A 15,907-nucleotide genomic window follows, 5' to 3' on the forward strand; every position below is an offset into this window, starting at 1 on the left:
TAGGCCAATGCACCTGCATTCAGGATTGCGTTTTTGCTATTTGCGTCTTTATTGCGGGCAAGACTCGATGCAGTGTTACGGTACTGCGCAGTAAACCCCTTCGGCATGGGACAGTAAAGTGATTAATGGCTCTATCCTTCCAGGGGACAAATCTCCAAATGTCTAATTCCTTTACCATTACTTTACCAAGTTTTGGCCGACTGACTGGTATAAGAAAAGGCACACTTGTTGACTGGGGTGTAGGTGCAGAACGATCCGAACGCCGCTGTTGTGTTTATACGGCACACGTCAACTCCGACGGGTCTGGGCTATACCGCCGTGCAAATAATTGACTTCTTACGAGCCTTACGGTGGCGGCAGAGCTTAACAGATGTACGAGCAACACACTCCGGACACGCACCGTTGTCGCCGTTTGCGGGGTCATTTCTACCGCCTTCTGCAAGACTAGGGGGGTTATTCTACAAAAACACGCCGCCGCACTTTGAGCGCCAGGACCCGGAAGCCTGTTATTTTATTTTTGTCACATGGCTTTGAGATTTCAATATCAACAAAAAAATGGCGACAATCACGTTGTTCGATGTGAGCTTGCTGCGTCATTAAAGACATTCACGTAAACACAAGAGTGAAATGTGAAAAACATGTTGGTAAGTGTCTTCATAATTTGTACAATAGAAATTCTAGCTAAGTAACATAGCGATGGCGTTTAATATTTTGTCTTATGTATACGTGGTATTTATTTTTGACATGAGAGGGGTGTGTGCGCTGCTGGGCGTTAGCGCACATTGTACTGTACAAATAAGACCACTCAGAACACGCAGAAAGCTTTTCTTTTACTTCAGTGGATTGCTGTTTATCGTGCTTTGCAAACCATTTGAAACACTTTCCCAGTTGTAACTGAAACGTTTAAAAGTATGTCCGTATGACATTTATAATTTATTATAGTGCACTGACCTCAGAATGCATGGCATTCCAGCGTGCTTTTAGCCTAACGTAGTTGCAGAGTCGAAAAACTGAAGATATAGCCCGCACGAGGTTATACAAGTGGCACGTTTTTATCAGCAAAACCTCTACTTTAATACCTGCTAACGTGTGCGTTCTATATGTTTGCGTCGTTCGTTATTAAGACTTCATACTTTAATGAGAAAACACAAAATAAATGAGGTGCAGCGAAGTTGCTGATTTGAATTCGGATGAAATGTTTTTGGGTTTTTTTCCCATTGTTTTAGTGTTATGTTATGATCATTTTGGCAGGCGTTCTCACTGTCCTGTGACGGCAAACGCGATGACCTGATCGAGTTGTTTACAAGAAGAGATTTGCACGGAGGGCGGGGAAGTGGTAGGAGGAGTCGAGCGGGGGGCGGGGAGGTGGTGGGAGGGGTCGAGCGGAGCGCGAAACGCGACTGGACTCACAGAGAAGAATTGAACACAGAGGGTGGAGTCCGGGGAAAAATAACAAGTTTGACGTAAGGTTTGTATTCAATATTGAGTGGTTTGTTGGGTCTGTGCCTTACAAAAAATATGGAGTGTTTGGTATTTGATAGTTAAATTAATTAGCCTGGGCTTTGGTACTCTGAAGAGAGGTACAGCTAATCTATATTAGTTAATACTGACACCGGTCAATAAAAATATAATTATTCCGTGCTATTTAATTTTCATAAGATTTTTTTCTGATTACGTAGATTGGATGAGTAATAATCTTGTGCTAATTCTAAAATAATTTGATCCATTTATGTCTAATTAGTAGGCTGTTGTGTGTTATTACATATAGTTGTCAATATAGAATAATAACAAGATTTTGAGTATGTGAAACACTGCAGTACATTTATATACTTACAATTCATTTGAAATATTTTACTCAAAATGCGGCTAGTGTTCTAAATTATTCTAAAGGTTGTTTTCAAGTTTTGCTTTAAAAAAACCCAACAAAACAAAACAAAAAAACTAAGCAGCTTTATAATAATTACTTTATAAAAATCACCAATCAAATGATTCCTACTCCAGGCTGATTTCCACTGTTGTTTATAATATGTCTAAAAGCAATCTATAAGAAGGAGAGGATGGATGGAACAGCACTTGTACTCTTGACTCTACTGGATGTGACAGGCTGCCCTGGTTCAGTTATCACAGTGCTGATGCTGTCCGTCTTAAAGGTACAGTACTGTGATAACTGAAGGATGGCAGCCATCTTGACATCAGGGACCAATGAAGAAACTATAGGTGTCTTCTTTTATTCATATTAATTTATGTTCAGCCTACCAAAATATATAATGTATTTCTTTGTCAAGGTTTGCATCTTATCACAGAAGCAATACATTTCCCAGGGTTACTTTCTTTTTAAAGCAAACAGTTAAAATAAATTAGAAATCAAAATATATTCATAACAGACACTGTACAGATAGGTTCATATAATTGGTTATTTGGTTTCTTTCCATGAAAAGTCAAAATGTTTGTTTTTTTCTAGTAAAACAAATCTTCTCATAATTTTACTTTATTGTATTTACTTTATTGTAATAATTATATTTATAAAATACATTTAAATATTTATTTTAAAACATAAATTTTCTGTAAACTTTCTTATGCAACCTGTTGCATTGGACCAGGAAAATGTAAATATGGGAAGTATTGTAAATATTCACAAATTGTGCTATTTTTGTCTTTTATTGCCTCACTACATATATATCATGTCTCTCAGATACCCCTATACTGAGTCATCTGTACATTCCAGGTCTATTTTGTATGGTACATTCTTTGGAGTTTGCCCATTTGATTTGGAGGCAAATAGGCCTATTATAGCCTTTTTAGGGATTTAAAAGGGGATGTTCTTTTTTCCTGTTCTCATTTGCACTTTATTATTGGATTCCTGATTATATAAATGCATACATATTTTGGAATAACCACCACTCCCACCCTGGTTTAATGTTCCAAATCCTCATATAAAATATTCCTTTTGTGACAGAGCTTTTGTCATGACATAGCTCTACACACTCATCCCTATATTTAGCCTCTGACTCATCTAACATTAGGGGTTTTCAGTTGGACTTTAGGTTTTTGTCTGTCACTATGCATTATTGTATAATATTACATATAAGATATTGCATTTAACATCAATTACATGATCTCATCAACTCTGTAATCAATATGGAATATTTATACTCTTCGTTCATTAATGATGAAATAAGATTGTGTAATATTAACTAATATAAGAGCAGTTACAGCCAGATTTTTTAGGTCAGCCACAATGCTTCTGAGTGCCGATATTAGACTGCTTCTGATGGGAATAGCTACAGTCTCCACATGTTTTAAATCAATACATTATTGATCTCCGACAGAGTCCCTAAGTGCTCTGTCACATCAGCCTTCTTGTGAAACTGCAGCCCACATTTTCTGGCAACTCATCGGATTGTGAGGACGGGAAGTCCCTCCCCTTCAGGGCAGCTAAATCTCTTGGTCTTAAAGTCCTCCGGTGTTTGTTCCTCCATCATCGCCATATAATATTAGATGTTGCTTTGGTATGCTCTTAATACAACCTAAAAGCTGTAGACTATATTGCTCAGCCAAGGCATTATGGAATACTACGTGAAATTTTCGTTAAGATTTGCTCAAAAGCATCTTACAGTTTTGTACACTTAGTAATAAGATGAGGCTGTCCACTATCTGAAATGTAAGAAAAATAATTCCCACATGTTTTAATAATTAAATATAATTTAGTACGCAATCGAGGCAGTTGAGTGCCGACCTCTTTGTTAAAGCAAGAAGAAACAAATCAAAACATTAAAAGACTCAATTGTTCAATAATTGGAATCTACAGCTTATGTTTTATATCAAAATATTTTCACAAAATTATTTTTTACATATAGCTAAAGGCTGTGCAGACCATACTTTAATACAGAAGAATAATAGCTATATTTCTTTGTTTCTTTGACGAAGAAGAAATCGTAATTACTGTATGCTTCTTACGCAATGGTAATAATGCCTAAAACAATGGTGTAACAGGCTTCTAAATTGTTTCTATTAGCTGAACTATAGGTTATTATTATACATTTTCTTGTCGATTTTGGTAATATCTAATACGAAGCCTTTCTTTCTGTTTAAAGTCTGAGATGTGCTCTTAGATCACACTGAAACGTGAGCGATGTATTTATTGCTTAAATGCCTTAAAACTACCTTAAAACAGACTGCAATCAAGGTCCACAGAGCTGCAATAAATCTATGCTCCGCCTAAGCGTTAACTCCATTGGTTACCCAATTGACTGACGAGCAGAGGAACCAATAGACGCCGTGTACCCAAGCTCCCGGTAACACCCCATTTTCGGGAATCGTTAGACGCTTGACAGAAAAGGGTTAGCTTGGCCGGATAGCGTAGTGATCGAGTCGGGCGCCAACCGAATGCGAAGTTCGTTATGAAATTAGTTTGTCGTAAAAATAAATAAATAAATAAATCGACTCGCTCTTGGGGCGACGGTGACATCAACAGACGGCAAGAAAAGGTTGAGGAGGTTTTTACATCAGTCAACTGTGATGACCAGAAAACAGCGGAAGTAACTTGGCTTGGTTGGCGAGGTAAGACCGAGAAAGCGTTTATCTTGTCTTCTGAGCCAAGCTCGATAGCTACAATCTAACCTAACCTAACCTAACCAGGATCGGTAACTTGATAACTAACCTTTAGGTAGGTTAGCTGCCTAGTTATCTTAACTAATCATGACACGGGCTATGTAATATAACTGGAGACGACTGCGCGTTAGGATAGATATGAGACATCATACAGGATATAGCCAAACTAGCACCATGATTACCTTAGAAAAAACATCCGTCCAGTCTAAAACCTCGCTAGTTACCCAACAGCTAGGTTAGCTGTCCAGCTCACGTAATATAAACCAAATAATCGCAAAAAAATCCGGCTGGAGCCAACTGGTTCGCTTGGTTTTATTCCTCCGTTGTTAGCTAGTTATCTTAGCTTAGCTAGCGTTAACTCTTCTCGCTAGATTTGTTTTCGGTTTCTCCTTAAGACACTGACTACATGTTATAACCCGACTAGGTCGACTAGTCAAGGCTTTCTTTTATATCCAGTCGCATAGAAATGTCATGTTTGTTGCTGGTACTGTTTGCTTTATTTAAACATGTTTTTAATTTTAAGACGGTTAGTTGTTAGTTCGCTATGCAGTAAGTCTTGGTACCTTTAGTTGTTTGACAGTATCAACAAATGTGCGCTACATTGTCCATGATTTCGGACAAAGTAGTTATTTATAAGGAACTAACTAATTAAAGTCCTTATTTAATTACTCTTATACTTTACCATATGTCTAAGGAACGGAAATAAATGCTCATCTATAATTATTTTCTTTGCATTTATATTTACATTAATTGTGTTTATCTGACGCTTTTATCCAAAGCGACGTACGATTCTGAGTACAACTTGAGCAAAAAATTTTTTTGTATTCAAAGTATTCTCCTGCGCTCCCTTTTTAATATAGCTACTGTCGTGGACTTTTTGAATTAGCTTTAACATTTTTCCTGTTAACAATAAAATATTTTCCTATTAAGTCGTATTTTTGTGTTGACAAGGTTAGCATTGGTTTGTAAATAGTCTGCCTCTGGCAGTGGGATTTAACCATCCGCTATCATTCCTTTTTTCCTAAAAAAGCTTTTTCTTTGAAAAGTTTGAAATATATTTTATTCGGTTATTCTTAACGTTTTCATTCTTCCTGTGGGTGGTAGATCGTCAATTTAGACATGTTGGTCTTCTTACATGATTTTTAGATGTCTAATTTTGATTAGGAAGCTAAAGGTATTTAACTTTATGAATTTACTTATAATTTTACAGAGATGTATCATAATGCAGGTTGAAGGGTTTAAGGAAGTCAGGTCTAAGGCAGAGGTATCTTGAGTAAAGTCGTTGGTATCTGTAAGCCTGTGCTGGAAAGAGAGCAAATATCTTTGTTTTAGTTGGCAAGCTCCCTTAACACACATTTGATATTGTAGTTTCAAAAACCTGCAAAACCCACCCATTGGTTTCACACCGGGTGTGTAGATTAAGCAAGCTGTATATTGTTCAGACTCCACCAACTCAGCTTTAGTGTGTATACAGGTTTTTTTTTCTTAAATATCTACAATGTTGTCTTACTTTCTGTTATTAGACCTGTATTTCGTAACCTATCTTATGCATTGTGTATGTGCATTTTGTTGTCACGTCTGCAAAAAGGTTGTGATCCTCCATAGGGTCTTAAACAAAAACAAACAAAAAAGGTAGAGTGAATGTCGGCCCTAGTAATCACAGATTCCAATGTTAACGAAGTAGTGGAAAACCAGCCTTACATTGACTTCCTTCTGAACATTGAGTTATTAAGACCCTGCACACACACTGACCTTTAGGTTGCTTCAAGGCCATGCATGTGTCTGTGGATCACGCTGCCATTTATCAACCAGCAGAACAGTTATATTTAAGCAGCAAAAGGATGATCGCAGCTTGCTTTACCAGCGGTCTGAATGTTGACACGTACAGGAAACGAAGGTTTGTAGAACAATGGTGACATAAATGGTACTCACGTTAGTGCTGGATGGCAGTGGAATGTCATGCTTTTTTTATGTTGAGTACTGATATTACTTTGAGCCATTGTTCAGAAAAAAAAAGAAGAGGCACACCTTTCATATTATAGGTTTGTATGTGAAAGTAACCCTATTAAATAAGAAGTAAAAACACCGAACTGCCCGTGAGAGCGAGCACACGTGCAAGTGATCATAATAGGCCAACAATCAGTCAGATCTTTGTTCCAGTTTTGAGAGTGCTACATGGGTGTGATGGATATTGAGGAAAAATATAATAATAATAATAATAATAATGCGTGACATGATGTTTATTGTGATTGGTTTTCTGAGGTTTGCTACTGAGTTGGAATAATCCCACAGGGTGGTCTGTTTTAAAAGAAGATTGGAAAAATACGGGTGCAACAAGTTTTTTTTTTTTTTTTTCTTTTTTTTTTTTTTTCTTTTTTTTTTTTCTAATTATGTATGAGTGAACAGAAGGAATCCATGAACAATTGGTTTTAAAAAGATAAAAGCATAATAAGACCATCAGTCAGGTGTTTGTTACTGTGTAGTTTTAATTTGACAGTGTGACACTATTGGTTGCTCTCTACAGACTCCACTCCATTATTTATTTGTCTAATCTTTTGGAGCTGGTCAAGGTTTACAAAGCAATAAGCCATGAGAGGCCGTGCCTTACAGCAGTGTTATCATGGGTGGTCCTTTTGGGCAACAATAACAGTATAAAATTCACCAGTGCTCAATAAATATTATAAATTTAATAATGGCAATATTCGCAATAAAAGTTCTTCCGCCAGGCAATACACTCCGCTAATAGGCTTTTGTTGCTAAGCAACCCTGTCATTAATTTCAGCACATCTTTTTCTTTCTACAGATCTGTCCATCTTTTCATACCATTCATCCAGTGTTAACTCACCTAGTAAATAGAACCTGACATCTAAACTTTGCTTTTTATGTACTGCAACAAAGAATCTAACTAATACTGTAATAGTTTTATGTAACCTGGCATATTAATACAGAATTCAGTCATTGTGCTGCATTCCTAGTTTTTGTGTGTGTGCGCGAGAGATTGCGGATTATAAAACGGATAGTTCCAGTCTAAAGTCTGATTGGCTGGGCCTTGTTGGAAGTACTGGTCTCTGGGAAGCCATCATAAAAATCATCAATATATGCAGACTTATGACCGCCTCGCAATGACTGGATAATTTTCTGTTAGATGCTTATGCTATGTGCATGTTATGTTGATGTTATTGATATTATGTGATCTAAATCGCTGTAATGTCTCTTGTAGCTATTGATTTATTTTACAACCGCTTCCAAATGGCTCAGCCAATCAGATTTCTAGGACCAGAACCATCCCTTTTATAAGCACTATATCCATTATTATTGTTATAATTGTAGAATCCTAATGTCCAACCTTATGTGAAATTTAGCCTTATGCAAAACACACACATACACCCCTCCCGGAAAGGAGCCAGCGGGAATGATCATTGCTCACGACTCACATTTTACCCACACAGCCGCCTCACTTCTCAGCAGCAACTCTTTTACATCATGTCCGTTCATTGTTAACTTGCTGTTTAATCTTACACAAACATTAGACACTGACCATGCAAATACTAAATGTGTTTCCAACTATGCATTTGTTTGTTCCACTGTCCCTTTTAATTTACATGACTAATTGACTTCACTAGACATTTTTAAAGGCGATTCTCTTATCGGTTGTGCCAGTTCAACACAACTTATGTTGGTAATGGCGATTATATAGGCTGGGCTATCGTTCAGCATCACTCGGCAGCCTTCATGCCTCATCTGTTCTAGACCTTATCTGCATCTGTCTCTGTCTCTATCTCCACTGCAGTATATCTGGATGCCCAAGCTAGCAGTCATGGAGTTGGGCAGGCAACTGTGTGGGAAGATGAAGAAGCAGAAGAAGGCTGAGCTGGTTGTCCCTGCTGTCATGAAAGGCCTGGAGGTTCACTTTTACCTGCCCGACACCCACCAGCTAGAGTACTTTAAAGACAGCCACACTGCTGAGGACTTGTGCATAGAGGCTGCCAAGAGATGCTGTATGTACACACTTTAAACAGAGATGCACACATGTATGCCAGCATTGTCACTTCCCTCTTCCATGGTTGTATTTTTAGTGTGTCAGTCAAGACTCATTCTGTTACTGTATCTGTGGCCTTTCACCACCGATGTTTTGTTTCTGGGTAGAGAATTGCTCATTGGATTTGACTGTAATTATAGGCTACGTGGATACGTTTTCTCAGCATGCATAGTGTTTGTGTGTGTGTGTGTGTGTGTGTGTATGTATGTATTTATTTAACCATGTAAAGTATAGTTAAAAAAACAAAACAAACCAGAGCAGTATAGATGGATGAACTTAACATTAATATCGCAGGATGTTTTTACAGGTCTACATGGTGTCAAAAACTAATGGGAAATCTAGTTATTTATAATCTAATTTGCTACTCAAAAGAACATTTGTGTGTACATTTAAAAGATGAAATTACTGGACTGCAACAAAAGTATTTTTCGGAACACTGTATGACAAAGTTGAGTTCTTCATTTGTGTTATTTCAGTTTGTGGTATTTTGGGTTTGAGGCCCAGTTTGAGAATATTAATTTTAGTGCTAAATGCTAATCTTTTTTTTTTTTATTTTTTTTGGTAAAATGGGTAGATAGTTATTTGAGCAATGCCTGGATTTCCTATCCCTGAGTTCAGTATCAAGCTAAAGGGGACGTTAGAAATTCATACTGCTATCATCTTACACTTAATAAAAATGGGAGGACAGTGATGTCACCTGTCTCAGTTATATAGTGAACAGGGCAGGCCACCATTCATACATACTTATTTTCTTATGTATATACATAATTCTTCACTCAAATATCAACAATTAGGGACCCAACTTGGATAAAGCCACGTCATCTGCTGCTGTCTTACCGCTGAAGAGAGCAGTTATGTGACCTATATTCGGTGCAGTGTGCTCTGCACCACTGGCTGTGAGTGGTCAGTGCTTTTTTTTGAGTGCTTGGGTATATTGAATCGGCGTCGGTGGTTGGCAGCCAGGGAGACCTTTCTGATCGGCTGTTAAGTCAGAATGAGTCAGAGTCAGAATGTGATAGAGTAGACATAAGATGGGGGGTTTTTTTCATCGCGTTTTGGCTTAATCTGCTGAGGCTAACATATTTTGCTACATAGAAAGAAGGTTTTTTTTTGTGTGTGCCAACTGTCTAGAGAACAGTTGTAACATTTGTCATTATCTTAACATTATTTTATGCAATTCTTTGGAAGGAAGGAACTTAAGAAAAAGTGGGAGTCAGTCAGAACTCTGCACACTTGTTACAAGATGCCTGTACATTCGGGAAGAAGCGGTTTCCTTTTGAGTTATTTTCTCTCGCACAGGAGCAGAGCATGTCATTCATCAGCTGTAGCCTGTTTGGTGCGTTTGAGTGGAAATGCACACAGGTGACAAGGAGCAGCAGTAAGATAACGTAAGGCGATCATAGTTCACTCACAGTGGGCGATCGTTGTTCAGTGTCAGTTTGGTGTGCCCTTACCCTTGGGCGCACCAGGAGAGTTGTGCTTAAAACTATTTTAACAGGGCTGTAAAATGTTTTTCTTCAGGGGAAAAAAGTGATCCCATGGTAAGTTCTCATATTTTTTTTTACATGGCTTTGCACATCTCTGCATATGTTGAACGTGTTTTGCCACCTGTCGGCCTAAATTGTGCTTCAATATAGTAGAAGCATTTATAACATTTGAGTTTGTTTGTTTTTTCTCAGACCTTGAGAGGACTTTTTTGGGGGGGGGAGGGACGGAGAAGCTGAAAAACGCACAACCAAAATAAAATGATGTTTTATTGTATTGTTTATCTGCATTATTATACTAGTGTTAATATATGTGTTGTTTTATATGCAAATAAACACTTTCTGTGCAGATAAATATTCTTGGGGAGCCTAAGACTTCTGCAGTACAGTGTATGTAATATATTCTCAAAGATGTATAATGCTTAGATCATTGTTTTTTGATCATTAGTTTCATTAATGAGCACTTAAAATGAAAGCAAAATAAAATACAAGGATTTGTATTTAATCTTAATTTCCCAAAACCTGAAAAAATAAGCACTGTGACTAGATTCTTTTTTTTTTTTTTTTCCTGAGCCACTTTAGCACAAGTGTGGAGATTTGTATATGCACAAATCTATTGAAATAATGGTTTAGGTTATGTTGACATGGTTCTGTAAATTGAAATTGTGAGTGTAGATTGATTTTTATTGCTGTTTAAAGAGCTTAGTCATGCTCTGACCTCTTTAGATTTTGTGCATTAAGGAAAGTAATGGCCATAACTGCCTGGCTTTGCTCTTTAGATGTTAGTGGTCTCATCCTGAAGCTGTTCATTTATTGTTTAATTTGTTTACATCTAGGTTAATCTTGCTCATCAGCGTCAGAGGTTTGTTTTTATTATATGCGTGAGGCCTTTTTGCTTTCCGCTTTGCTGACTTGTCTGTCTAGTTCTACAGGCTTTACTGCAAAACAAACCACACCATTTTATAGCAGTAACAGTTTTACATATGGAAACTCACAATGCAAATTGACAACTGTGAACTACAGTGAAAGTAGTTATGTAAACAGTTATTGTGTACAAATTGCATTATAGAGGAGTGCTGCATATTCTGCTTGCTGTTTGGCATGAAATGCATGGTGAGCCACCTCCCCTAAAACTCCATGTGGAATGGAGCACTTGTGTTTTTGGCACACAATCAATATTTAGACACAAAATGGCTGCTAGGTTGTGATGTCAGGCTCAGAATTTCCCCTAAGCTGTACCGTGGCCAAGACCATGAGTTCGCCTGGGCAGTGGAAGAGGAAAGGAAGTATTTGCAAGACTGAGGGAAATACTTTTGATGCAGTTCATATTAGACACATTCATACTTCAGCGTGGAAAACAATACAAAATGAGTAAACACCAGAAGAGAAATGGTGTGGAAACAGTACACTGAACCCTACTCGTCATGCACCCATAAGTGTTTGAGGCACTACTTGTATAAGACAAGTGGACCCATCATATTGCTACTACTCAGATGTTGGAAACTTATGAATAGCTTTTATCTCAGGACGCATCTGTGCACTTGTCAAAACAGAGTGACTGACACTCGCTGACTGAGGCAAAATAACTTTCAGGATTTTACAATGTAGTTATTTGAGCCCTTGCAACGACAACCCATACATGCCCATTTACTGTTTTTCTGCATACTACGAAATAAAAACAATAATATAAAGTATTATTACAAGTTTTATTTTTATATGCCCATGTGAATTAAGTCTAAATAAAGCATATGTAATATTTTTAATGTAAAAGTTGTACAAAATCAGAAACCAAAATAACTGATTACACAAAAATAGGAAATGGTTAATGTATGGTTTTTCATTGCAAGGGCTCAATTAAGATGAGGCAGTTTGGGGCTTGAAATTGTGTTTTGGTACTGTTTGTTAATGTGATTTGACCTTAATCTATAATTCAGTACACGTTTCCCTGCCATGAATGCACTTTCAAAACTTTCAGAAAATGTATCCAGCATTTCTCAGGCACTCAGACAATGGGATGTCAATTTACTACAGTGGTGCTCTAAAGGATTCACAAACTTTCAAAGTTTCTATTTTTCTGGATAAACCTGACCTAAAACTTTAGCAAATTGTCCTACAAGTCCTAAGAGTAGGTAACCTGTACCAAATCAAACAAATGAGATGAAATTACTAGACTCCAATTTATTTATTGAGTAAAATGATCCAATATTACATATCTGTGAATGGCAAAAGTATGTAAACCTTTAGGATTAGCAGATATTTTGAAGATGAATTTGAGTCAGGTGTCATCAGTGAATGGGCTGACAATCAGGCCAGAATTAGTACCCAGTTTTATTTAAAGAACAGGGATCTAGAAACCTTTTGATTTTCCAACAGGCTAGAAAAGGTTACAAAACCATCTCTAAAGAGTTTGGACTCCACCAATCCACAGTCAGACAAACTGTGTACAAATGGAGGAAATTCAAGACCATTATTGTCCTCAGGAGTGGTCGACCAACAAAGATCACGCCAAAAGCAAGGAGTGTGGTAGTCCGCAAGGTCACTCAGGAACCCAAGGTAACTTCTAAGCAACCAAAGGCCTTACTCACATCAGCAAAGGTTAATGTTCATTAGTCCACCATCAGGAGAACACTGAACAACAACCCTTCATGGCAGGGTTGCAAGGAGAAAGCTGCTGCTCTCCAACATGAACATCGCTGCCTGTCTGCAGTCTGCTAAACATCACATGGACAAGCCAGAAGGCTATTGGAACAATGTTTTTTTGGACGGATGAAACCAAAATGGATCCTCTTGTTTCAAATAAATAGTATTGTGTTTGGATAAAGGAAAACACTGCATTCAAGTATAAAAAAAACTCTTCTGTGAAAGACAATGACGATCGTATCATGGTTTTGGCCTGTTTTGCTGCTTCTGGCCTAGGATGGTTTGCCAAAATTGATGGAACAGTGAATTCCAAATTATTAAGAAAATTCTAAAGGAAAATGTCAGGCCATGTGTCTGTGAACTGAATCTCAGGAGAACGTGGGTCATGCATCAAGACAATGACCCTAAGCATACAAAGTGTTCCAAAGAATGGTTACAAAAGAAACTAAATTCTTTCAAGCCAATATGCAGGACTAATCAACGTTTAGTTGAACAGTTTAGTTGCTGTTATTACTGCACAAGGTGGTCACACCAGATGCTGAAAGCAAAGGTTTGCATATTTTTGCCACTCACAGATGTGTATTATTGGATCGTTTTTCCTCATTAAAGAAGTGACAGAGCCCACTATTTATGTCTCATTTGATTTGATACTTTTTAATGTTCTTTTACTACTTGGTTGACAAACTGATGAAGTTTTGGGTCAAATTTATGCAGAAATATAAAAACGTCTGAAGGGTTCACTGTATTTGTTAGATTTTCTGTACCATGTCACAGCTCACTAACAATTTTAGAATGGAACACAATCTGTTTTGGGGGAGAGGGAACTAAAGACTGCAAATTATTTGTTAGAATAAAGTCTCATGTCCAGATGTAAACTGTGAAGTTGCAACTTTGTCATGAAAATGACCTAGTAATGCTTTTTGACTCATGGATTTGGTCTAGAACACTGCTTTAACACACCTTTCATATACCTTTGTTTGGAACTTCTTACTCCATGTTATTTCAGATGTCCATTAATATGCAGAGTAAGTGGAGATTATGAAATCTGCTTCTCAATGTATCACATATCACTGTTTCAGGTATTTCACCCCTGTGCCACAATCTCTTTGCACTATACGAAGAAAGTCAGAACCTCTGGTATGCACCCAATCACACATTCAAGGTCACTGAAGACACAAGCCTGAAGCTCCACTACCGCATGAGGTAAGACAGCTGAGTTGAAACATTTTGTTTTGTTACTTTTATGACATTTTGTTACTTTTATGGCTGTTGTTTTGTAAGTGTTTATTGATGTGATTATATCTGTGTATTCATGAAGGCCCCTGGTCTTGGCGCATGGTTAGAACCTAATAATCATGTAAAATCTGCCAGAATGTTGATGGACCAAGTTTTAGATGGAGATATCTCTGGATCAAGCGGTTCCTCAGTTGGATAACCAAAATTAAGACTGCAATAGTCTCTTTTGTTTACTGTAACTGTTATTTTTAGTTGCTGTGGACTATGAATTTTGGCTTATTCAAGATATGAATATCCTGTATTGGATTTCTTAAGTGCTACTACTGCTATTGCTGCTTCTAAATTTGTGATACATGAGAGAAAAACAAACAAACAAACAAATATATATATATATATATATATATATATAAGAATAGAAATATTATGCATGAAGTTTAATATCTTGAGTTCCGCTGGGTATTGCACAGTGTAACTTGCAAGTGCCAAAGAACCTAAAAGCTACCTGCTGATGGTGAAGTAATTGACATGACTTATCAAAACAGGAGCAAACATGCCTGAGAGGCTGTTGCAAGACATTGCACATCAGTGCCAGCCAATGCGCTGCTCAGGAGAAAAACGTACACATGGCCGTGAAATGTTTGTTTACTGTGGCCCTCGATTTCCACATCCACGCCCTCACCGTTTCTGCTTCAGCTGCACTGAGTGAGCTAGAGTTGGTGTGGAGTGGGTGTAGTTGTCAGTCTTGCTGTTTAACATCTCTTGTTGCAAGTCTTTAAAAAAAAAAAAAAATGTTTTTTGAGGGTTTAACTCTTTAAGTGCCCTTTTATGAATCCCGTAAATAGGAAAATAACAAATGCACCCTTGCACATTGTCATCTTGAACATCTGTGACGTTCTGTTGGTTAGAGGTACGATCTCTCTTATGGGCTAGTTTTGCTAGGTTTTTAATTTTACAGAGACATTATTTTGTTTACTGTTGTTTTAATGATAATGTAAATGTGATTACAGACATTTTTATTCCATACTATTTTATTGCAATGCATTATTATGTAGGTAGGAAAACTAGTAAAAAATGGACACCAACCCTCCAACATACAGGAGGAGTTGGCGGAGAGTTTGAGCTGAGCCACGTTGCTGTTTGGATCCATATGGAAGCTTCTTTGCTTCATCAGAAGAGCAAACAACAAAGAGGAACCTTGCTCAGACTGCTCCACATCAACTTTGCAAAAGCTTGTGTTCATTGCCCTTTGTAAATCTGTCATAAACAAAGGCTGTTTTAAAAACCTAACATGCAGCTTCCATTGAAAAGCAGTGAGATTAGATCATATTTGCTTGGTATTTTGTTTTGAGAGAGAAAAAGGAAGCCAGAATTGCCTGTTTTTGGACAAGGGTCCTGTTTTATAAGGTATTATTAAAAATGTCACCAAGACGGACTCTAAAACCTATTTCATTCTAAAAGGATATCCTTTGGGATAGTGCACTAAAGAAAGTCCATTAATCATATCTGTGCTAAACATGGCCTCATGCAATGTAAAATAATGTACCGGTCCCGTTGTACTTTTGCATATCTATGAGAAGAGTGCGTACACATGAGAACTGTGTGCACACATTTTGGTCTTAACCCTCTTTGTATCTGTACTGGTCAGAGAGATATTCAAACCTTAACAGATACATAGAAAAACCTGTTGAACTCATTGCCACTGTTGCCTTGTTTGGAGAGAACCTTGCAACTGCAGAAAGCAGTTTTGTGTCTTTGGTCTTTGTTTTTCTTGCATGGCGATTGATACTACTTCAGTGGAAATCTCATTTATACCTCCCTTATGGATTTGAGGCATTTTTGGTGTTTTAAATAAGTAGAAAACTGGAAACTGGAGAAAATTACATGTATTATGAATGGT

General features: G+C 37.4%; 1 protein-coding gene across 2 annotated transcripts in view; it reads left to right on the forward strand.

Moving 5' to 3' along the window:
• The first annotated feature begins 1,362 nt into the window (after window positions 1-1,362).
• Window positions 1,363-15,907, forward strand: part of jak1 (Janus kinase 1) — a 34,574-nt gene continuing 20,029 nt past the window's right edge. The window contains exons 1-3 of one of the 2 annotated variants that reach the window (XM_035524356.1): window positions 1,363-1,468; window positions 8,402-8,609; window positions 13,854-13,977. In XM_035524356.1, the coding sequence (XP_035380249.1) occupies window positions 8,411-8,609; window positions 13,854-13,977 (323 nt within the window). In that variant the 5' untranslated portion in view covers window positions 1,363-1,468; window positions 8,402-8,410. Of the gene's footprint in view, window positions 1,469-4,321; window positions 4,561-8,401; window positions 8,610-13,853; window positions 13,978-15,907 lie in introns of those variants that run through there. The other variant, XM_035524355.1, reaches the window with a different exon arrangement.

This window comes from Electrophorus electricus, chromosome 3 (assembly GCF_013358815.1).
Source record: "Electrophorus electricus isolate fEleEle1 chromosome 3, fEleEle1.pri, whole genome shotgun sequence".
NCBI lineage: Eukaryota > Metazoa > Chordata > Actinopteri > Gymnotiformes > Gymnotidae > Electrophorus > Electrophorus electricus.